The sequence below is a fragment of the Podarcis vaucheri genome (genome assembly GCF_965113315.1).
Source record: "Podarcis vaucheri genome assembly, chromosome: 13".
NCBI lineage: Eukaryota > Metazoa > Chordata > Lepidosauria > Squamata > Lacertidae > Podarcis > Podarcis vaucheri.
Window position 1 is genome coordinate 5,311,863 of NC_138751.1, and position 24,002 is coordinate 5,335,864.

The 24,002-nt window shown below is 48.5% G+C and overlaps 1 protein-coding gene across 6 annotated transcripts in view; it reads left to right on the top strand.

Annotated features, from left to right (window-relative positions):
• CHD3 (chromodomain helicase DNA binding protein 3) overlaps positions 1–20,577 on the top strand; it is a 61,752-nt gene extending 41,175 nt beyond the window's left edge. For 5 of the 6 annotated variants that reach the window (XM_082197462.1, XM_082197464.1, XM_082197463.1 and 2 more), the window contains exons 18-40: positions 1,091–1,264; positions 1,763–1,904; positions 2,142–2,273; positions 3,125–3,242; positions 4,302–4,426; positions 5,892–6,123; positions 6,567–6,733; positions 6,949–7,126; positions 7,740–7,805; positions 8,446–8,531; positions 9,305–9,438; positions 11,351–11,495; positions 12,365–12,530; positions 13,037–13,155; positions 13,572–13,725; positions 14,190–14,291; positions 14,807–14,947; positions 15,258–15,366; positions 16,348–16,480; positions 17,089–17,284; positions 18,355–18,518; positions 18,800–18,926; positions 19,582–20,577. In XM_082197462.1, the coding sequence (XP_082053588.1) occupies positions 1,091–1,264; positions 1,763–1,904; positions 2,142–2,273; positions 3,125–3,242; positions 4,302–4,426; positions 5,892–6,123; positions 6,567–6,733; positions 6,949–7,126; positions 7,740–7,805; positions 8,446–8,531; positions 9,305–9,438; positions 11,351–11,495; positions 12,365–12,530; positions 13,037–13,155; positions 13,572–13,725; positions 14,190–14,291; positions 14,807–14,947; positions 15,258–15,366; positions 16,348–16,480; positions 17,089–17,284; positions 18,355–18,518; positions 18,800–18,926; positions 19,582–19,679 (3,208 nt within the window). In that variant the 3' untranslated portion in view covers positions 19,680–20,577. Of the gene's footprint in view, positions 1–1,090; positions 1,265–1,762; positions 1,905–2,141; positions 2,274–3,124; positions 3,243–4,301; positions 4,427–5,891; positions 6,124–6,566; positions 6,734–6,948; positions 7,127–7,739; positions 7,806–8,445; positions 8,532–9,304; positions 9,439–11,350; positions 11,496–12,364; positions 12,531–13,036; positions 13,156–13,571; positions 13,726–14,189; positions 14,319–14,365; positions 14,446–14,806; positions 14,948–15,257; positions 15,367–16,347; positions 16,481–17,088; positions 17,285–18,354; positions 18,519–18,799; positions 18,927–19,581 lie in introns of those variants that run through there. The other variant, XM_082197467.1, reaches the window with a different exon arrangement.
• Positions 20,578–24,002: the final 3,425 nt, after the last annotated feature.

Genomic DNA, 24,002 nt, shown 5'->3' on the forward strand with positions numbered 1-24,002 from the left:
AGCACAAAATACATGACAAAAACAAGAACAGAAAACCCCAACCAGTAACCCCCCTCCCCTCCCACAAACACATTTAAAAGGAGTATAGGATGTTAATCGACCCAAGGCCTTGTTGAGGAGGAACCTGGTGCCTAAAAGTGTATAATGAAGGCATCAGCCAAATCTCCCTGGTTCCTCAATTCCGTTTGCCCAGCCAATTTCTCCTTAGAAAATCCACTTTATATTGCTGTTTGTCTTGATTTAGTGCTAAAGAATGGGTTTTTCCGTGGAATGTGGTGAGGTAAAGGCAAAACCACTTGGATCCATGCCTAGAAAGCACAGGACAAGCCGAAAACTGCTTGGACCCATGCTTTCTAGGCACAGGAAATGTGGGCAAGCCGTCCCTGTCTGAAACCCTGGAGACCCACTGCTGCCAGCCAGTGTAGACAGTACTGCAGGGGTTGGCAAGATTTATCTCAACTGGGCCAGTTCACTCCAGCAGAGATCCCTCCATGAGCGAGCATCTGTGTCTGCGCAGACGCGATTTTCGGCACTGCGGAAGCGAGTTTAGCACAGCACGCGGGGACTCGCTGAGTGGGCGGTTCAGTTTGGGGGCGTCTCGTGGGCTAGTTAAACGACCTTCGTGGGCTGCTTGTGGCCCATGGCCTTAGGTTGCCTACCACTGCAGTACTGTATATGGCAGCTCCCTGTGTTTTCTATGCTTCTATATACTGCCTGCAATCACAAAATATTTTAGGGTGGGTCACAAAATTTAAGTGAATAAAGAAAATGCAATTTAAAACCAATTTACTTTTTATGATCCAACCCCCACTCTGCAAGCCATTGTTTTAAGGAAGCTGGGGGGGGGCATGACTTGGTTAGAACTGGGGGGAGTTGAAGGATGGGGCTTTCATTTCATTAAGGGTGCCCACCCTTTGTTTGCCTGCCCTAATTTGAGCACTAGGCTTGGGGGAATATTTGTGACAGATCCTCCTTCAGATACTTCCCCCAGCCCCAAATCCCTTCCTTTCCCTTGCTTGTGTGCAGCATTTTGTTGGCCTGAAATATCCCCAGAGGTGTACACGTAACAGCTTCTGTCTCTTTCCCACAGCAACCTGGAAGGCTTCCTGGAGGAGTTTGCTGACATCTCCAAGGAGGACCAAATTAAAAAACTCCATGACCTCCTGGGACCCCATATGTTGCGCCGCCTCAAGGCTGACGTCTTCAAGAACATGCCGGCCAAGACAGAGCTCATTGTCCGGGTGGAGCTCAGCCCCATGCAGAAGTATGGGCAGGATTGGGGGAGGAGAGGCAGTATGGGGGACTGTCATTTCCATGCAGAGTTCCAGGGTGGTGGCAGATATATGAGCTGGACTCTAGTGGGGTGGGGGCACTGTGGTATGGTTTTACAAGTGGCAGTGATGGCTCTTGGATCAGGGAGGGGAGACCCAGTGAAACAGAATTTGGGAGTGGGGAGCAGGTCTGGTCAGGATGGAGGAGAGTCAAGGTCCTTAGGTTCTCTGCAAGAATAGTTACATGCTGGGGAGGGAGCAGTAGACCAAAGCATGCCGGAACCCAAGACTCTGGTCTCCTTTCCTCCAGATTGTTGGGAGGGCGAATGGGAAAAGACAACTCATTGAATGTTAAATATACTGTATTTCTCTCCCTCCCGAATTGGTCAAAATCTGGCAGATACCTCTGTACGTGGAGGGGTCATAGAGTCTCTCTCATGCTACTCTTTTTCTCCTCCTGCTGTTCCCATTCTCCTCCCCCCCCCCATCAGGAAATACTATAAATATATCTTGACCCGCAACTTTGAAGCTTTGAACTCCCGTGGTGGCGGTAACCAGGTGTCCTTGCTCAACATAATGATGGACTTGAAGAAATGCTGCAACCACCCCTACCTCTTCCCTGTTGCTGCGATGGTATGTCTTGCATTGCCCAGCCGGCTGGCAGGGGCCTGTGCAAGGCCAGGGCAGCTCTCTCCAGCTGGAAGGAGTGGGCTCATGTTGTGGAGCAGGGATAGGTTGCCTTTGGCAGGCCAACTGGCCCACCTCCTCAGTTAGCCCCTGGCCTTTGCCTAATCCCCTGGCAGTAAAGAATAGACCCAGCCAGATGAAACCACCTGCATGAATGGCGACGGCTATGCTTTGTCTTGGCAGGAATCCCCCAAGTTGCCAAGCGGTGCCTATGAAGGGGGTGCTCTCATCAAGGCCTCTGGGAAACTGATGCTGTTGCAGAAGATGTTGCGGAAGCTAAAAGAGCAGGGCCACCGGGTGCTCATCTTCTCTCAGGTGAGAGTGGTTGGGGGATATATGAGGCCTTGAGCACCTGGATACTGGTTGTGTACAGTGTGGTGGACGGGATGGAGAAGAAAAAGATGTGAACAACTTGTTGTATGTTTCTTCTCCTATGGGTACAGCATACAAATAACGTAATTTCATGACATAATTTTTTCCTAAATGTTATGGAGGTGTTGGGATGCTGTTTTCTGTGACATCATCTGTTCAGTAAGAACAAATTAGTCTCAAGTGCAGGCATGCAGTGTACAACAAGAATGCTATTGATGAATGCGAAGGCACTATCAATCTTATTTAGGAATATGAATGCCCAGAGGTAAAAATGGGTTTTCCTCATTTTTCCAAGGTCTTCCTCCCTTCCCCTTCTTGTTTGTTTTTTTTTACAGTAGAAATTGGAAATGAAAAGAAACCCCTCCAATGAACTATTATCTCTTTTAGGATAGTGCTCTTTAAGGCAGGGTTTTAAAATATTGTTCTAGCTGTACAGTACTCTCTCAAAATTGTCTCCAGTAACTTTGTACAGTAATATACAGCATTAGGAAATTGCAGTCTCTGTGTATACAGTAGATATGAACAACTCAGTTCCATTCTGTTAGGCTAAAGAAAGGCATAGAAATAAGAAGACGTTTACTGTTGCTTCTTGGGCTATGGAGGAGAATTTTTAGTATTATTATTTCTTCTTTTTCTGAATCTTGTTTATTGTGGAGGCAGTTTGTAAGCCCAAACAATTTTGCTTTCCACAGTGTTAGTGGTTTCTTCATCCCACCCCCACCCCCCTCGTTTCCCCAACTGAGAATTTCCAGAAGTATTAGATCTCTCGTCTCATTTATGGGTATCTTTTCCAGATGACAAAAATGCTGGACCTACTTGAGGATTTCCTTGACTATGAAGGGTACAAGTATGAACGGATTGACGGGGGCATTACGGGGGCCCTGCGGCAAGAGGCAATTGATAGATTTAACGGCAAGTATGAAGGTTGTGAGCCTGATGTGTGAGGGTAGAAGGCCTTTATGTATCATTACAGTACAATGACCTCAATTGTCCATAGAAAGGAGCCTGCCAAGGATCTCGTTCAGGTGGAGGCTCTCTCTGGATTGGGACTAGAGTGGGTTGTAAGGATCCATCTACATGCCACAAGAAGAACCCCACTAGATCAGACCTAAGGTATATCTATTTGAGGATCCTGTCTCCCACAGTGGTCAGCCAGCTGCTGATGGGGAATCTACAAGCTGGGCGTGAGGGTCAGTTGCAACAGTCTTGTTATGGTTGAGAAGTCAGTGCCAGAATCGGCATCCAAAACTTCAGCCTTTGTCAGTTGACGGAGGATAGAAGTTGCAGGTGTGCCAGCAGGCCAGAGCAATACTATAGGGAATGTCCAGTAGAAGGAACAAAAAATCCTGAAACAGCAACGCCTCTTCAGCTGTCTCTTGCTTGGTCACGAGACAGAACAGGGATGTAGTCTGCTAATCCAGACTAGACTGCAAAAGTTGGCTGTATGTTTTCTGCCTTTTCTGGGCAGCTGAAGGATCCAGCTCCTCAGTAATGGATGCCTTGTTTACCCCACACCAGAAAGGACATTCATGGTGAATCATAGAGTTGGAAGGGACCCTCAAAGGTCATCTGGTCCAACCCCCTGCAATGAAGGAATCCAAACTAAAGTATCCATGGCAGATGGCTATCCATGGCAGATGGCTATCCAAGGATGGAGAGTCCACAACCTCCCGAGGGAGTACATTCCACTGTCAAACAGCTCTAACTGTCAGAAAGTTCTTCTTGACGTTTCGTTGGAATCTCTTGTAACTTGAAGGTTAAGAGATGTTTTTGCATAGCTTGGAGCAGGCAGCCATCATTTTTACTTTGGAGTGACATGATATACTTAGGAATCTGGTCCCAAGCATGAAATACCTTGGGCAAAGCAGACCTAAGCTTGACTTCTGAGTTCAACTTTGTGTTCTGAATTCTGAGTCCAGTTCATATGTCTTGCCTCTTGATTCACTCACTGAGGTCTTCATTCTTTTTCAGCCCCGGGAGCTCAGCAGTTCTGCTTCCTGCTCTCCACGCGGGCAGGTGGTTTGGGCATCAACTTGGCCACAGCAGACACGGTGATCATCTTTGATTCAGACTGGAACCCTCACAATGATATTCAGGTAGGCCCCTCTGCTCCCCTGATCACCCCCCCTTCCTCCTTATGGACTTCTGTTTTTAAGGAGGGGGCTGGTGCTGTGATGTTTTTATTGTAATGCTCTGCATGTTTTAATAGACTATATATAAACTGTGTACGTGTATATATTATGTTTATTTTTATAATTGCTTTTTTCTATGTTTCTAGATGTTTCTAAGCATCTAAAACATGAGGGGGAAAGGTGGGATATAAAAATAATAATAATTCTGTAGATCCACTGGAGGTTGCACATAAGAACCACTTTGAGGGTGTGGTTGTTGTTGTTTTTTACAATCAATATATTAATTTTATGAAGTAAATAATAAAATAAAAAAAACCTTTCTGGATCAGACCAAAGGCTGATTTTATCTATCATCCCTTTTTCACCCATTAGTCAACCAGCGGTCAACGGGTTATAGACATTCCCACAATCCGACTGTGCAAGCAAAATCCTCAGCATCCCAAGAAGCTTACTTTTCATTAACACAGAGATAATTTTTAGTCAAAGCTATTTTCTGGTCACAAAGATAAGCTTGGCCATGTACCAGCAAAGCCTGCTAAAATTTCTAGGCTAGAGTGAGGCTGATTTCAGCACTCCCACCCAAGGCATGGACAAATGGAATGAATAATGCAAAATCAGCAAATGCAAGGAAAGTAGTTTTCATCTACTTTATTCAGGTACCAAATTAGGCATTTTGAGATAACAACATGAGAGAGGCCTGTATTGCAATTGACCCTGAGCCCTTAGAACAGAGTGGATAGTTAAACCTTAGCATGGTATTTGCCAAGTGATGATGGTTCTTACTCATCTGACAAACCCTCCAAACATTTTTTGTTTTTGGGTCTGTGTTTCCTGGAGTGAGGTGTAGAGGTGACCCTCCCCTCCCTCATGCAGACACAGAGCAATCCCTCAGCAAAGGGGGGCTGTGGCCGGGTGCATTGGGGAGCCCAAGCTATGGCTTCTACCAAGCTGGCCCACAGTTACAGACCTATGTGCTCATAGAGTGAAGACAAGGGAAGAAAATCTGATGGCAAATGTGGAGCAATGAGTTTTCCAACAGGCCTCTTTCATGTACAGGGTGTTTGGGTTAATTCTCTCTATTCCCCTTTCTCTGCGTTTCCTCCCTTCCCTGCCTTCTCATGGTTTGGGTGCTATTGCAGGCCGCTTCTACAACCAAAGTCACTAGAGTTCTCTGACATCATTGCAGATCAGCCAATGGCTAGGGACAAGTATACAGATGGGCAGCAGCCTGCTTTATCCTAAAATATCTTCAGATGTTACCATTGCTGCAAAGCAGGTCCCGTTCTTTCCCTCCCTCCCTATGGTTCCTATTGGTTCCTATGGTGAGAAACCCAAATCAGGACTTAAGGGCCATAATCCTCCCCAAGCCGTTTCATCATTACCTGACTTTCTTGGGTTGTTTTTCACCTCCACCCCCCCAATTTTGCAGGCCTTCAGCAGAGCTCATCGCATTGGCCAGGCCAACAAGGTGATGATCTATCGCTTTGTGACACGGGCCTCTGTGGAGGAGCGTATTACGCAGGTGGCCAAGCGGAAGATGATGCTGACTCACCTGGTTGTCCGCCCAGGCCTGGGCTCCAAGTCGGGCAGCATGTCCAAGCAGGAGCTGGATGACATCCTCAAGTTTGGCACTGAGGAGCTCTTCAAGGATGAAAACGAGGGTGAGAGGATCGCTGCTGTGGGTGATGCATCAAGAGGCAGGCAGTTGTTTGCAATGTCCAAGGGTTGTCCCAAGTAGAATTAGTTGCAGTAGTCTAGCTTCATGTATGTTAGGAGAGGAATAACTGTTGCACATTAGGAAGCTGAACAAAGGAAGCTATGCTCTTTTAATCAGACAAAGCTGCTGAGCAGTGCGCTTCGCCTCTTCTGCCGCCTGGGCTGCCGGGTGCACCAGCGCCATAGCATCTTGCTTTGTTGAATGATGCAGGTACCTCTTGGTGCAACCATTGCAGGGTAAAGTGTACTGTGCAGAATCAGGGTTTGGGCTGAAGGTGAAATCCATCAATCATAAATCGCAGCATCCTTTGTGGTGAATCTGGCAGCAATCTCCCAGGTCTCAGTCTCCTACCCCTTGCCCCCTTTTCTTCTCCTCACCTCACTACAGGAGAGAACAAAGAGGAGGACAGCAGTGTCATCCACTATGACAACGAAGCCATTGCACGGCTGTTGGACCGTAACCAGGATGCCACCGATGATGCGGACGTCCAAAACATGAACGAGTACCTCAGCTCCTTCAAAGTGGCTCAGTACGTGGTTCGGGAGGAGGACAAGGTCAGTCGGACAAGGCAGCTGTGAGATCATGGCTGATGATTCAATAGGCAGCAAGGCTGTGCTCCAGGGCTTACAGATGAGAGGTCTTCATGTGCCTGAAGCCGTGGAGCAATGGGTGCAGAGTGTGCGGCTCCACCAGGTCGCTTGCAAAGGGTGACTGTTTTTGTGCTAGCGTGTGCATCCCAGTGACTCTGACCTTCTCTCTGCTGCCTCAGATTGAGGAGATTGAGCGGGAGATCATCAAACAAGAGGAGAATGTGGACCCTGACTACTGGGAGAAGCTGTTGCGGCACCATTACGAGCAGCAGCAGGAGGACTTGGCTCGCAACCTAGGAAAAGGGAAGCGTGTGCGCAAACAGGTCAACTACAATGATGCGGCCCAAGAGGACCAAGGTCAGCATTTCGGGGTTCCCTTGAGAGGATAGGAGTGGCCACCTGGCACTCTCGGGGCTACTGAACCTATCTCCGAACAAAATGGCCCCAGATTTTAGGGACCCTGACCTCCCCCCCCCATTCTCTTGTAATTCGAAACTTGCAAATTCAGGGGGGAAAGAGTGACAGTTGTAACATTTATGTATGCTCGGAGTGGCTAGTCCTCAGGAAATATTCCTGATGGAGGTTGGGGGGAGAACAGAGCCAGAACTTTATCTCCTTTGTGTCGTGTAAGGTTTTACCAGATTCCATCTGCTGAAAGTGCGTGAGGACTGTGGTTTTTTTTGGACAAGACATGGAGGTAGGACTGCTTCTCCCATCATGCAGTGGAAGGAAATCTAGACTAACATGCCCCCCTGAAAACCAACCTGGTCATATATTTGGTCACTGGTGTCTTAAGTGATTTTCAGCTTTCAAAAAAAAAAGGGGTTGGTGGTTGTGTTCCAGCAACCTCCTCTCCAGCACTTTGCATGGAAATGATTGTCTGGTGATGTGGGGTTTATGGGAGGGGGCAAGAAGCACTGAAAAAGCAAGAGCCTTGTACTGCTTGCAAACTGGCCTGATGCTGTTTCAGACAATCAGTCCGAGTACTCAGTGGGCTCTGAAGAGGAGGACGAAGACTTTGACGAAAGGCCAGAAGGTGAGGGCTTGTTTTTCCTTCCTCTCCTGCATGTGGTGTGCCCTGACAGGAGCCTGAAGATTGTGTAATAGTCCAACTCTCTGCCCAGGGGAGGGATCCTCCCTCTTTCCAGGCTCAATCCACAGCTTGTGAGCTCCTGCCAAGCAAAGAGAGGGAACAAATCTATATGGCTGGTTGGGAACAGCGGTTTGCTCTTGTGCAGCATTCCATCAGGGCTGTGAACTGTGTGTACACGCGCGTTTTTGTGTTACTGATTCTTGACCTACGCTGCCTTGTATTGCACCTAACAAACCCCGTGGGACTTGCTCTTTCCTGGTGGCCTGCCTTCCTCTGTGTGATGGGAGGTTGCTTTCTATCACGGCAGCCTGCTGCACATGTCTTTCTGGGATCTCAGCCAGCCAGCCAGCCCTCCCTCCCTATTGGCATGCCAGGAGGAGGGCTGCGTTCTCTTCCTGGCTTTCCCGGGCCAAATGAGTGTGTGGCCTTGGGCAGGCCAGCACAAGGGACTTCGGTGGGACCTGCTCCGTGTCGTGCCTGCCAAGCCAGGCGAGGCTTTCTGGGCACCTGGCCATGCCTCGGCAATACTAGAGCAGTGGAGGGATGTGATTGTAAGCCTCTGTCTCTCGCTCTGCGTGCCAAGGTCGCCGACAGTCCAGACGGCAGCTCCGGAACGAGAAGGACAAGCCTCTCCCCCCGCTTCTGGCACGGGTTGGTGGGAACATTGAGGTGAGAGGATGGCCTTGCAGGATGGCTTTTGAGTGGTGGGAGGGGAAACATGGAGGGACAGGTCCACTTCCCCAACAACCATTTGAACTGTGGAGTAGGAGGGAAAGGGGTACTGGGCCGGAAAGGGGTACTGGAAAAGGAGCAGTGCTTTGGCTTAAAGGTAAAGGGACCCCTGACCATTAGGTCCAGTCGTGACCGACTCTGGGGTTGTGGCGCTCATCTCGCTTTACTGGCCGAGGGAGCCGGCGTCCAGCTTCCGGGTCATGTAGCCAGCATGACAAAGCCACTTCTGGCGAACCAGAGCAGCACACGGAAATGCCGTTTACCTTCCCGCCGGAGCGGTACCTATTTATCTACTTGCACTTTGACGTGCTTTCGAACTGTTAGGTTGGCAGGAGCAGGGACCGAGCAACGGGAGCTCACCCCGTCATTGCGGGGATTTGAACCGCCGACCTGATCGGGAAACCCTAGGCTCTGTGGTTTAACCCACAGCGCCACCCGTGTCCCTCTGCTTTGGCTTAGGCGTTATTTATTTTTTATTTCATTAAATTTATGCGCTGCTTGATTGTAAAAAAAGCAAGCAAACATCAAAGTGGTTTACAAAATCTAGGTGTTGTGGTTCAGCTTGAGTGGTGGGCAGTTTGGCAACAGTTACGCTCTGTGGGCAAGTGGCTAGTTTCCTAGGTTTCCTAGAAAAGTTAGGGGGACCCTAGCAATAGCCATATTAGTGACGCTTTGGGGATGACCCTGGCTTTTGTGCCACCTTCCTTCAGGTGCTCGGGTTCAACACCCGCCAGCGAAAGGCCTTCCTGAATGCCGTCATGCGCTGGGGCATGCCTCCACAAGATGCCTTCACCTCCCAGTGGCTGGTCCGGGACTTGCGGGGCAAGACGGAGAAAGAATTTAAGTAGGTGTCTTGTGTGAGATTTGCATCCTGCGACATTCCACTTCCCAGGGGGAAGAAGGGTTCATCCTGCCTCCTGATTAACAAGTTTTGAGGATTCTCCTGCAAAGCAGCTATAACCAGGGTTGTCTAAACATCACAGTCCTACTGTACAAGCACAAACACACAGCATCTCAAGAAACTTATCTTCATTAAAAGAAAAAGAAAGAAAACAGATTCTTTCTAGACATTCTGGCCACAAAGATAAGCTTGGCTGCATACCAGCAATGCCTGCTAAAACCTCCAGCGCTCGAGGGAGACCCATCTTCAGCACTCCCCCTGCTAGTATGAATGACTGGAACGTCTCATACAAAATAAGCAAATGCAAGGAAAGCAGTTTTCAGTCTAATTTGTTCAAGTGCCAGATTTGGCATTTTCAGGTATAGCATGACATATAGCCTGTACTGACCCTGAACCCTTGGAACAGGGTGGAAAGATTAGCCCTAGGACTCTATTTGCCAAGTGATGATGGTTCTTACTCATCTGACACACCCTCCAAACATTTTTGGGGTCTGTGTTTCCTGGAGTGTGAGGTGTAGAGGTGACCCTCCCCTCCCTCATCCAGACCCAGAACAGTCCCTCAGCAAAGGGGGGCTGTGGCCGGGTGCATTGGGGAGCCCAAGCTATGGCTTCTACCAAGCTGGCCCACAGTTACAGAGCTATGTGCGCACAGAGTGAAGACAAGGGAAGAAAATCTGATGGCAAATGTGTGGGTCTTTGTCATAGATGGGGTGTTTGGGTTCAGGTCCACGTTCAGTATTTCTGTTCCTTTCCGTTTCCTCCTCTCCCTCCCATCTCATGGTTTGGGTGCTATTGCTTCTGGAAACAAAGGCAGTAGAGGTCTGTGACATCACTGCAATCGAGCCACTGGTTAGGAGCTGGCTTTTGCAGATGGACAGCAGCCTATTTCAAAAGATGTTAAGGTGCCATCCACTGCTGCAAAGCAGGCTCCTCCTGCTTTAAACCCAAATAATTCTGTTCACAGCAGCTCACCAAATGCAGAGGATAAGAGGAACCCAACTCAATCGGATCAAAGGTCCATATAGTCCAGCATTCCTGCCCCCCGCCCACAGTTGCCAGCCAGTTGCCCCAAGCGGGGGAAGTCTACAAGCAGGACATGAGTGCAATCACTCTCCCCTCCCCAGGATCGCCAGCAATGGGTATTGAGAGGCAGGCTGACTCTGATCCGTGAAGCTATTGATAACTGCCTTTCAGGTTGTCCAAATTGGCAGCCATTGGCACATCTTGTTTCTATAGGCACTGTGTGAAGGACTTGCCTTCCATTCATTTTCATTGGATAATCCCACTGATTATGGGAGTGAAGCAAAAACGCTTCTCCATACATTGCATAATTTCATACAAATTTATCACCCTCTACTTGCTTTTTTTTCTAAACTAATAAGCCCCAAATGTTCGTAGAACATAGATTTTTAGAGTTGGAATGGGGCCACAAGTGTCATCTAGTCCAACACCCTGCAATCACAGCTAAAGAAATCTATTTCAGATGGCCTTCTAACCTCCCATTTTAAAATTTCCAATAAGGAGACTCCAGCACCTTTTCCGGTATTCCAGTCCACTGCCAAACAACTCCTACTGTCAGAAAGTTCTTCCTGATATTTAGTCAGAATATCCTTTCTCATTTAAATCCATGGTTTGGATCCTGCCCTCTGCAGCAGCAGAAAGCAAGTTTGCTCCATCTTCCATGTGACACCACTTCAGATATTTGTTTTATCTGTTGTAACCTTTCTTCATAGGGGAGTTGCTCTGTCCCCTGAGCATCCATGGGGAAATGTATTAGGATCCTAACTTTGGTGCTCCCCCCCCCCCCACCTTGCATAAATTCTCATTCAGCCTGTCGGATTTTATATTTCTTCAGGGCATACGTCTCACTATTCATGAGACACCTCTGCGAGCCTGGGGCTGACGGTTCTGAGACTTTTGCCGATGGGGTGCCCAGGGAAGGTCTCTCAAGGCAGCAGGTCCTGACACGGATCGGTGTCATGTCTCTGGTGAAGAAAAAGGTAGGGAATCTGACCGTCAGGGTAGGAAAGGCAGTGGGTGGGTAAAGGGAAATCATCCAGTTCCCTTAAGAATTTATTATGTGTGGGTTTGAGCATGGCTTCTTTCCTTTAAAGGAAAAGGAAGTATTCTTGAATATCTTGGTTTTCTTGTTCACCATTAACCAGGTAAATTCCAACTCCTCCTCCTTCTTCTTCTTCTTCTTCTTCTTCTTCTTCTTCTTCTTCTTCTTCTTCTTCTTGCTTTAAATAACAAGCCAATATTTTACCCATCCTCTCTCCACAATCCCCATAGCTCTGGTGCAAATAAGCCGGTGCAAATTCAGCTCTAGCATAGTATAGTTAATATTATGTGCATTGCAACCTTCAGTTTGAAGAACAGGATGCTTAAAAGACAATTCACTATTTTCTCCAAATTCTCTTCTTGGGAAATTCTAGTCTGTCTCCTGTAAGAAGCATATGCTATTATTACTCAAATATAGACTTCCCATTCAATAGCCTGGGAAGAAGTAGTGCCCTTATTATTTTCAAAGTATTCCTGGAATTCAGCATCTCTTTGAATTTTAAAATTCTCATCATACAAAAGTGAGATACTTAAATGCCATGAGACCGAACCACAGTTTTTGTCTGCTTTGAGGCTGTTAGCATGATTTTTTAAAGGGAATGAATGGGAATGCCAGTATTTTGTTGTGGGTTTTTTCTGTTTGGAAACATTTTGACTGTAGAATCTCTTCTATGAGAGCCTGACTGAGTCCATGGGATCCTCCTCCCTTCCTCAATATTTCTACTGTTGGGCTTGTTCTTGCAGCCCTCATCTAACACAGCTAAAATGTGTTTTCTCACAGTGGGCTGCATATCTTTTTATATGGCAGGTGCAAGAGTTTGAACACATTAATGGTCGCTGGAGCATGCCCGAATTGATGCCTGACCCCAGCGCTGACTCCAAAAAGTCATCCCGAGCTTCGTCTCCCACAATCAAAACCTCCACCACCACCCCAGACCCCAGCTGCACCAATACCCCCTGCACCTCCAAGCCAGGTACGCCCCCTGGAGCAATGGGAAACACTGAGCATCTCTTGGTGGGAGGAATGCCAAATCACTTCCAACCAAAAGGCCAGAGGCCCTCCTAATGGGTTCAGAATCTGGCCAATAGGTGAAGGTATTTTCCTTCATGTTGCTAGTCTCTTAGGATTTCTATCCTGCCATATCTCTGAGCATTGGGGCTGCCTACATTTACTATTCATTCCAAATAGATATCACTCTCAAAAGAACTTAGAATTTTGCCCCAGGGTCTAAGACAAAGTCGCTTTACATTGATACCGGTGTAAATGAAACCAGATTCAGTTTAAGGAGGTGGCTGTATTAATGCTAGCATACATTAGATAAAAACTTGGTTTGTTAAAATGATAAGCGTCATGTGGATTTGAATGGCTGCAGTTTATCTTGGCTTCGGATTGGTCCTAAGGTGTACAGGATTATAGTGCAAATGTGTTTTTGAAGAAGGAGAGGATGACTGACTGTTACCTTCGTGTCCATCCCACCAGCTACCCCGGCTCCCAGTGACAAAGGAGATGGGGCAACCCTGGCAGAGAAGGAGGACCCAGAAGCCAAAGACGAGAAGCCGGAGAAAGAAGCCAAGGGTGGCGAGAAAATGGAGGTTGAGGTTTGTGTTTGTGCAAGGGAGGGGTTCTTTCAGGTGGTCCTCCAAGCAACAGAGCTGCCTGGTTTGGTGTACCTTGTGGGGGGGATATATTTTGGGAATGTTTTCAAAAGCAGTGCTCCTGGGGAAATTACCAGGATTGTTGGTACTGAAGGCAACAACCAACATTCTGTGGATGTGCCCTGCTCTCTTCTTCCCACTAGTTTTGATATTAAAAGCTTCTGGCCTTTAGAAACAACAGCTTGAGGATTCCACTGTTAAGCAGTAGCTCCACCTGCAAACAGTGAAACTTCAACCACATAATCCCCTTTAGTAGCGCTACATCATCTCTAATTCACTTTCCTGCTGTGTGGAGTTCCTAGCAATGTATCACTAGCTCAAAGGGTGGTGGAAAATGGTTGTTATTTTGCATTTCTCAGCCTTCAGCCCCCGAGCAGCCCACTTCTGCCACCTTCTCAGGGGAAAAAGCGGAAATGGAGTCGTCCAAGAAGCCTGATCAGGAGGGATTGGTAGCACTTGGGGAGAAGGAGACAGAAGCCGAGCCAGCAGTCAAGGAGGAGAAAGAGAAATTGGGTAAAGATTTATAAGGATGGGGATGGAGGGGGAATGGTTCTAGATCTGAGCACTGAAGACTGTCCTTCTTTGGGAACGTGGGGAAAATGCATTTGAGTAATAAATGGAAGGTGCAAATGTGCGTCAAGAATCCTCACCTGCTCTTTACTGTCAAGGAATGTGGACCTGAGAAGAGCTTGTCATCAGTGGGAGCTCTAGCCAAACTTCCACCTTGCTTGTATCTTCTCTGGATGGTGTGTGGTGGTATTGTGGAGGTAGTGCCCATGGTTCTATGGGACGCCCCCCCCCCCCCGTGTCACGATAAGCAACCAATGTTCCATTTTCAAAGAGGGCAAGAAGCTTTGGCTGTTCCTTTTGGGGGGAAATGGTAACAGATCATAGTGAAGATCCTACACAGCACTGCATGACATCAGATACTCCAAGTGACACCCCCATACCTCACATTTTCCCTGCACTTTCCAAAGTTCCAGATGCTGATCCCGAAAAACTCGTGGCAGATGAGAAACCCACAGAGAGTGACGAGAGTAAGGAAAAGGCTGAGGGAGAGGCACAGGAAGTGAAAAAAGGTAACATGGGCTTTATGAGGGAGAAGTGTAGAGGGATGAACCCATATGTGTTTGCAGGGCTTGAACTACCAAAGCCCTTTGCAACCTAGAGCTGAATCTGTGTCACCATCCAGGGGTTAGGCAAGCTGGGGGGAAATGAGCAGTTTAGGACTCTCACTGGGAAGGGGTCATGTGATACTTTCCAGTTTTTAATTCCCCCTCCCCACATTTTGCCTTGCCCTGGTTTCTGGGAATGGCCCGATGGCAGGATTTGAAGGTCCAGTCTGGGAAAGGACAAAGACCACCAGTCTCTGATCCCCCTTCCCACTCCAGAAATTGGCTGACATGTGCAGGGTGACTCCACATGGCCTTGAGGGAGGGAGGCAGATTTGAGAGTGTGGCTTATGTAGAATTTTGCCAGCCCTCTCCAGCGGGGAAGCCTGTGGGGAGGGACACAGAAGCTACAGGAGGGAGATGGAGAATTCAGGGCTTAGTGGCCTCTTTCACCTCCCTGTTCTTACCCTCCCTCTTACAAGAAGAGGCAAAAGCCGAGAGGGAGCCTGGAAAAGAGCCCAAAGCTAGCAGCATCAAAGATGAAAACCGGAACAATGGCAAGAAGGAGGAGAAGACCGAGAAGCCCCGATTCATGTTCAACATAGCCGACGGTGGCTTCACGGGTATGTTGTGGCTTCGGGTGCAGACCCACAATGTGATGAGCCTGTGCTGGGATAGAGTGACCTGGCAAGTGTGTGTGTGTGTGTAGGTGCGTAGAGAGCAGCCCCCTCCCTTGTTTGGGCCAACTAGGGAAAGAAGCTCTCTCCCTTAAGTGGATATTGTGTGAACTAGGTCACTTACTGTGGAAGTAACTTGTACTGTTTGGGTGCCAGCTGGGTCACCTTGTGAAGAGAAGCAGTGCACTTAATTTTACCAGGAGTTCATCGAGAGTAGCACTGACTGTGGACATCTCTCCCCCCCCCCTTTCTTCAGAGCTCCACACCCTGTGGCAGAACGAGGAGCGAGCCGCCATCTCCTCCAGTAAGCTTAACGAGATCTGGCACCGCCGACATGACTACTGGCTACTGGCGGGCATAGTCCTGTATCCTTTGACCCAGGAGAGCAGTGTGTGTGTGTGTGTGTGTGTGTGTGTGTGTGTGTGCTGATTCATGGCAAGCAAGGAGAGCCAAGCTCACCTCCTGGAAACCCCTACTTGAGCTCTTCCTCAGCAAAAGGTGCAGCCCTTGGCGAGAGATGTGACACTACAGAGAGGCGAGTAACAGAAATATAGGATTAGTGCCTAACCTGGGAGTGGGCTTGGTTATGGCACTCTCCTCCAATATTGGCCACTGGCTGATTCAAAGGGAGATTTGGCACCTTCTGAACAGCTGTCTAGAGCAGGGAAAAGACCCAGCGACTGTCCTCTGTGCTAGGAATGTCCGCTGCTGGCATTCTGTATAGCAAACATGACTTCAGTGTTTCCCCCTCTTGAATGCTTCTGACCGTGGTGAAAAAACGTCCTAGCATGGGAGAAGAGCCCAGCAGCTGCTCAGGGGCTGCCCTGCTGCTCCTGGAGGATTATCCAACCATTGCTAGGCAGGCACTAGGACCCAGCATCTTCTCCTTCCAGCCTTGAAAGGAAATGTTGGGCAGTCATCTGCCCAAAAGGTTTTCTCCTAATCATACCCTGTGATCCCAAGCATCTTTGCCCAGCAGGGCTCAACGGGACTTCTTCCCCAGGTGTCTTTTAATATTTCATACCAAGTTTGCCACCTCCTCCATTCCTTTATTTCTGAGGAAAACAAAGGTTCAAACGCTTTTTCTTGCTGTTGTATGCTTTTTTATGTTTATGGAGCTGTGTGAGTTGACAGGGAACAGCAGATCCAGACTTTCTCTCATAGCCTCAGGGCTGGGAAAGGCATTTTATGGCCTCTTGGTTCAGGGTAGATAACCATGCAGAACCATAAGCTGCAGACTGTGACTTCATGCCAGGCAGTTCCTTGTTCCCCTGCCTTGCTGGGAAGTGGCGGTGGGTTCCCTGTGGCCTGTCAAGATTCCTTAATGCCCCTGCACCTCTCTACAGTCACGGCTACGCTCGCTGGCAGGATATCCAGAATGACAACCAGTTCGCCATCATCAATGAGCCCTTTAAGACCGAAGCCAACAAGGGAAACTTTTTGGAGATGAAGAACAAGTTCCTTGCCAGAAGATTCAAGGTGTGGATGAATTGATGGGACCAGACAGTAGAATCAAGGGCTTGGGGCCAGTTGGCAGTCACAGAGCACAGCTACTTCAGGCATAGCAGTCTGTGTAATTCAAAAGCTTGCTTTCAGCATTTTGAAGCTAAAGGTGAAGCTGCGTTAACGTTGGCAGTGTAACCAGAGGTTGCCAATCTGAGGACGCCGCCGATGTCAGCGGCTTCTGAAATAAACCAGGCGTATATCCAGACAATTACATATTTCCACAATCACAAATGTATTTTGGGGTGCAAAATAATCTCAGCTTTTATAAACAGGTTTCTAGTCCTTATGGTTATGAAAATAAGTTTGAATCTAATGCCTGGGGAGAACCTGAAATCCTTAAAGTGGGGTAGTGGAGGTGTAAGCCTTTCAGGGGTACTTCAGTATCCTGCATAGTTTAATTTCCCTCTTTGTGGTTTAGAAGAGCCAGAATCAACTGTATTTGTTTAAACTAATCAGTACTGAAGAATCTGCAAATTATTGCCCAGTCCTGGTTTTGGTTACCTTGAGAGGAAAGCCCCGTTGGGCCAAATGGCAGTTTTCCAAAGCACCTCATTTTCCTTCTCTCCATTTCCTTCCTTCAGCTTCTGGAGCAAGCCCTGGTGATTGAAGAGCAGCTGCGGAGAGCCGCCTACCTGAACATGACTCAGGACCCCAGCCACCCGGCCATGGCCCTCAACACCCGCTTTGCCGAGGTGGAGTGTTTGGCCGAGAGCCACCAGCACTTGTCCAAGGAATCTCTGGCTGGCAACAAGCCTGCCAACGCCGTCCTGCACAAGGGTAAGAGGCGGGCGGGTAGGAGGGCCCGGAGAGGACAGTCCATGTGAACCCCCTACACCCCGCCCCCCGCGCCTCTGTGCAGCGTCCTCCTTCTGTACCACATTCTGAATCCATTAAAGTGCGGTTGTGATCAGAAAAGCCGCTGTGTACAGTTGTCTCCTTGATCCTGCTCTGTGTATCTCTGGTGTATCTGCTTTGGTCTATCCATGGAGTATCCACAAATATCTTCTGAGTATCTGCCAACAATCTTTTGTGTGCTTGCTGGGCATCTGCAAAACATCTTTTTATCTTCTGAACATTTCCCCTCTCCTCTCTGTCCCAAGCATGACTGCTGAGTAGTCCACTGAGTATCTTTCGGTGTAGCAGTGGAATTATGCCCTTCAGACTATCCTCTTACACAATCATATTCCGTGCTTTTGATGTATCTTTTCTTTTTTTAAAGTCCCCATAAAATTCTCTTGAGTTTCACATGGAGCGCTTCTGAGATACCTGGCTCCATGCACTTTTAAGTATCACTTGTGTATTTCCCCACCAAATATTCTGTGAGTAGCACTGGTTCACATTTGTCCCCATCCACGTGTCTCTTAAATATTTTGCTGTCTCTGGTGCATTTCTCAAGTATATCTGGTTTGTTTTCCTGTGAGTTTCGCTGGTGTGTCCCCCACCCTCCCAAATACTGTGTGAGCATCCCTTGCATTAGTCTCCCATCTTGGTGCATTCATTTCCCTCCATCCGCTTGGACTCATCCGAGAGTCTCCAGTGCCTGGTAGCTATCCTTTGGGAGAGTATTTCCTCTGCGCTTGGTGATGAACAATCCCTTCTCTATGACGGGTGGGCAGAAAGAGTGCATAGATCTTCTAGCCCATTTTAGGAGTGTCCATGGAGTGAGTTTGGCTCAGGAGCAAATCTCACGCCGCTGCCCCAGTCCCCATGAACTTGGTGAAATGCGGGATAGGTTTGGCAAGGGGTTCTTGGGTTCCAGGAGAGGTCGCCTGTTAACCTGGGCTCTGCCCCCCTGACAGATTTCGGTCTCTTTCTCCTTCTGTCTCCTCCTTTCTCTCTCCTACCAGTGCTGAACCAGCTTGAGGAGCTTCTCAGTGACATGAAAGCGGACGTGACGCGCCTGCCAGCCACGCTCTCTCGCATCCCTCCAATTGCCGCCCGCCTCCAGATGTCCGAACGCAGCATCCTCAGCCGCTTGGCAAGCAAGGGGAACGAGACGCAGACTGCCCCGGTAACCGTCCGCTCCTTGCTCCACTCTTGTTTCCCTGACTGGCCAGTGAAGTGGGGTGGAGGGCAGCTCACAACAGGGCCTAACATGGTTTTGCTTCTATTGGTGGGAAGGCAGCCTGGAACACAACTGATAAATCAGGTTGTGAAACTTTTAAGACTTGGAGGGATGGTCCTTCCAGACAGACATATTATTTCCACCTGTTCTCTTGTGGCATTTCTCTGCATTGTGGCTGGAGTTCAGTTGCCCTCTCCCTCTTCTTTTTTCTTCTTCTCTTCTTACAGGCCTTCCCCCCTGGGCCCTATGCCACCCCTCCAAGCTTTGGGGGCTCCTTTGGTGCCACCCCTGGCGGAACGCTCCCCACTATGGGTGCCAACTACAGCCAAATGCCAACTGGCTCCTTCATCACAGGTTGGTTGTGGGTGAGTGGGGAAAGAGCAGGCAAGGGCAAATTGAAACTGCATGTGGGATCTCTGACCACAGTTCACCCCCCACCCCCACTGTTGTGGGGCCAGCGGGGGGGGGGGGGGATTTGTCTCCTTCCCAGACCAAAATACATCCTTAGAGCAACAAATCAGAATGAGCATTTTTTGATATTCTGGCATTCCTGTTTTTGACATGGGACCCTAGATGGCATTCTCTGATCCAGTCACTAACCAGACTCATACCTACTTAACAATGAAACCCATCGAGGAATGAATATGTTCAGCATTTTATGATTTTATTAAAGTTCATCACCACCACCCTGCACAATACCATTTTGAGGCTTTGCCTCTTTTTGTCCTTTCTGACGCTGATGGCTTTCTACAAAGATTAGAACATGTGAGCGGGGAAATAAGTGTGTTTTGTAGTTGCTAGCCAAAACAGCAGCTTCTGTGGTCAGAAGTGGGCTATGTAAAGGTGGCGACTTATAGCAGGGGATGGTTCTCATCACCAGTATGCCCTCCTGCTCTTGTTCCTTCTTCAGTGGGCAAGAGGGAGCACCAGGCAAGTGTTGGGAGCTGCATGTCTGAGTCGTTCCTCTAGCTAACCCTGCCTTTTTCTCTCTCTGCTTGTGCAATTGCAGCCAACGGTCCCCCTGTGATTGTGAAGAAGGAAAAAGAAGGAGAGAGCCTGGAGAAGAAAGAGGCAAAAAGTGGGGAGGTGATTTGCATAGACGACTGATGGGGCACCTGGGCTAACTTGCCCACCTGGTCGCTTCTGGACAGGTTCTGCCTCTGGCAGAAGGGAGGGGCACGTGGTTCCCCTCAAGCCTCTCTTTTATTTTCTGATCACGTTGGTGGCTTTGCCTGGGCGGTGGGGAGGGTGGGTGAATAATGCCCACCTCAACCTCCTGTGTTAGATTTAGTTGCTGTCTCCCAAGCACCTCCTCTCTCCCTTCTTGGGTGTGGGGAGGCAGGTCTCAAAACCAGCCGGGGAGAAATGTTTGGGAGCCAGGGCCCATCTGGGTCCTGTTTCTGGCCAGAGGCTTTTAAGTGGAATTGGAATTAGGTTCCCAGGGCTCCACCTTTGGAGTCTCCTGCTTGTGACAGGGGAGGGAGCTGCCTGCCTTGCGGCATTAGCTCCTGGCAGTGCCGAAACCTTTGAGAAGCACTGCAAAGTGACTCTATAAATATGAATATATATATAATGTATACACACTCATCCTGTATGTTTAACCCCCTTCCCACTTGTGCTTGGACCCCTTGCAGGGGCGATAATGGGGCAGTCTGGGGAGGGGGACACACTCCCTAGCCATGTTCTGTTCTGAGAACGCATAGTGTGGGGAGCAAACTCCACCACCATCTCCCTGCATCTGGAACTCTGGGGAAGCCAGATCCCGAAGGTGCGCTCCTTCCAGGAGTGTCCCCTGCTTTGAGCGGGCGGGCAAGGGGGCTGCCTCTTTCCCCCTCCTTCCTGCCAGCCTCTTCCTTAGAAGCAAGTTGTTGGAGGAGGAGGGGGGTGGCAGGGAGAAGGGACAACAGGAGGGCCAGCTCTGCACTCCTGGATTTTGTTGCTGGATCTCAAGTCACTTCTTGTTTAAATCTTACAGAATAAAGGCACTGTTTCCTTGGCTACATCACCTGGGTGCGTTGTGCCTCCTTTGTGTGGGTGGCTTGGAAGAAACGGGGCTCTGGCAGTGCTTGAAATGGGAGGCTAGGTTTGCTGTTGAGTCATTTGTTTCCACGCAGTTTCTGTGTCATTTTCACATAATCTGAAAGGTTGCTTTGCACATTTAAAAAAGGTACACATAAGCGTTGAAGTTGAAATTTGTTAGCAGTTGTGTGTGCTGAGCTTACAATGCTCTCCGCCATCTGCACCTTTGCAAAATATGAACATGCTGTGACTTACGCATGGATTTAATGTAAGCACCTTTCCATGCAAGACTGTTAACAGATGAAACGAGACTTTAAGAAATGGGGTAAATAGCAGCATTTGCCTTTCTCGTGCAGAGGATTTTGGAAATGTTCAGCCCTTGTTATTGAAGAGGGGGAAATGGGTATGTAGGAACAGCTCAAGATTATTTTTATTTATTTATTCAGGCTTCCTCCCACCTCTCCTCTTGGTGTAAATGGCAGCTCACACCCACAATAAAACACATACGTTAAGGCAAGTGGCAATCTACAAGCCAAAAGCAGAGCAGGCAAAACCCATAAATGAAGCCAGCCGCCAATTAAGAAAAATGAGTAATGACTAAAACGCAGCCCAATCCCATGTAAATCCAGTGCTCTTTACCTGTTGGCAGAAGGAGGGTGAGGGCCTGGCAGGACTTCCTGGGCATTTCAGAGCCTGCGCTCTGAGCCTGAAGTCAAGGAGTGCAATACAGATGCCAAAAAGGTCCCCAGGGCGTGGGATTGCTCAGGACTAGGCGTGGAAGGAGAAGGTTGCTGTTTTATATGCTCTCAACCATTTACACTAAAGGTTGGCAATGGGGAAGAAAAGGCATCTGGCCATCCAGCAGCAAGTCCCATTTCTGGGACATCAGGAGGAAGCTGCAGGGCCCGAGTGAGGTTCTTTGTGTGGTGCAGGTGCAAAGCAGGAGGGGGCCAGAAATGAAGATGGTCTGGCTTTGCGCTTCAATGCAGCCATATAGGCCACTTAAGAGATTCCACTCTTGAAAGCTCTTGATACTTCAGTTGGTAGAGCATGATGAGCCTCGTGGTCTAAAATTCTATGAAAGAAAACAAGACAACTAAAGAAAAAAAAGCAAGTGGTGAAGTTTATGGCACAAGCTAGGAACCCTTCCCACCAGCAGAGGTCAGCCTAACCCTCTGCGAAAAGCTCTGCAGGAAAATCTAACCTTTCGTTCCAGCCACTGAAGTTCTGAGAAAGCCATGGCAAGGTACAGCTTCTGTGAAGTGACTGAACGAGAATCACAGGCAACCAGGCTCTTTCTGTTCAGCTATCTGGAGCATCTCTCATCAGGGTAGCCTCTTTGATGTCTTCACCCACCCAGCTGTCCTGACCCGTCACAGATTGTAAGAGCACTACCAAAAAGAAATTTACAAGGGTTTTCTTCCGCCAAACTGTTGAACACAGCTTTTCTGGCATATACTGCTTTTTTAAAAAAAAGGGTCTCACTGTCATTGAAAACATCTGGAGGACACAGGGTTGGGGGAAGGCTGCTTTGCTGAATTCCTATTGGTGCAATAGAGGAAACTAGGAAGTGTCATGGTGTTTAGTCAGACCATTGGGCCACCAAGCTCAGTTCCATTGACATGTGACTGGCAATAGTTTGACAGTGTTTCACACCAAAGTCTTCACCTGAGAGTTATTGCTGAAATTAAGGCAATCTCACACACGGATTTAGTTATAGCATCCCATTATGTACCTCCCATACTCTAAGAAAATTCAATAGATTTATTCATATTGTTAGGATTCTTTCCTACTTTTTAACAAGTACAGGAAGGGAAATGAGCAAGACACCTTGCTCCATGTATCAGTATTAAGCCTTAAAGGTAAAGGGACCCCTGACCATTAGGCCCAGTTGTGCCCGACTCTGGGGTTGCGGCGCTCATCTCACTTTATTGGCTGAGGAAGCCGGCGTACAGCTTCCGGGTCATGTGGCCAGCATGACTAAACGGCTTCTGGCGAACCAGAGCAGCACATGGAAACGCTGTTTACCTTCCCGCTGGAGCGGTACCTATTTATCTACTTGCACTTTGACGTGCTTTCAAACTGCTAGGTTGGCAGGAGCAGGGACCGAGCAACGGAAGCTCACCCCGTCGCAGGGATTCGAACCGCCAACCTTCTGATCGGCAAGTCCTAGGCTCTGTGGTTTAACCCACAGTGCCAACTGCATCCTAAAAAAGCTCCACTTGCTAGATGAATTCTGCATTCTTCAACTCCTGGGTCACAGCAGCAACATTCCCACAGTAACAATATATATGGTGTAAAAAAATCAAAAGTAGGACCCTTGTAGGAACTTTGGGTTGAAAGTGTGTCCTAGGACCGACTAGTGCCATAAATCAGGAGTTGCCAACCTTTTTGGACCAATGGGGGCATAACACAAAATTAGAGATATAGCCCCCAATAACATTATGCTTACCATGGGAATCAGCTATGTCCAGGTGTGTCTTTTTAAGAAAAAAAAGACCTGTGGCACTTCAGGTGTATTAGTGTAACCCATTTTAGGCATCAAGCTGACCCAAATCCTGCCCCAAATTCTCCTTTGGAGTTGTAGACTCACCGTTCACATGCTGGGCTTGGCTTGTTAACAGGTTGCTCTCCCGATCACACGCCACTGCCTCAAGGCGATTTCCAGCTTCGTTTCCAAAATGAGGCTCCTTGGCCGCCAAAAGTTTGAGTCACATCCCTCCACATTTGCTGCATCTGTTTGTCTGGCTGTGGGCTAGGGTGGACTAGCCAGAGTGAGTCACGCAGATGCCACCCACACAGGCCCATTAAAAGCAGACCTTGTCCCTAGTCATGGGAGAGAGGCTGGTTGCAGAGTCCAGAGCGATGATTAAACAGGATATGATGGCTTGGAAATTGCTGCAATCCTCTGGATGGGGAAACCGGAATCGGAAGGAGCCAGGGACAGGTGTGCTAAAGCAAGGAACGCAGCAGCCTGAGTCACCCAGGTGGAGAATTTGCAGGCTGCAGGGAACACACACACACACGTAGGTCTCATCTACTCAAGGTGTTGGGAAATGGCAGATCCCACCTGGCTAGCCAAACCTGCAATATTGTCAAGCTTTCTTGAATGCAGTGAGGCAGTGTGGTTTAAGTGTCAGACTGGGACCTTGGAGAAACCAGGGTTCAAATCCACACATGGCCAAGCTCACCTGGTGACCTTGGGCCAGTCATTGCCTCTCAGCCAAACCTACCCTCACAGGGTTGTGAAGATGAAACTGAGAGGGAAAACTATGTCTGCCATCCTGAACTCCTAAGTGAATAGGTGGGATATAAGTGTAATTAATAAAAAACTGTAAACTATTTGCCCCATTCCTACTTTAAGAACCAATTAAGTCTTTTACATCCATCTTCCCCCAAATTTAGACCTTT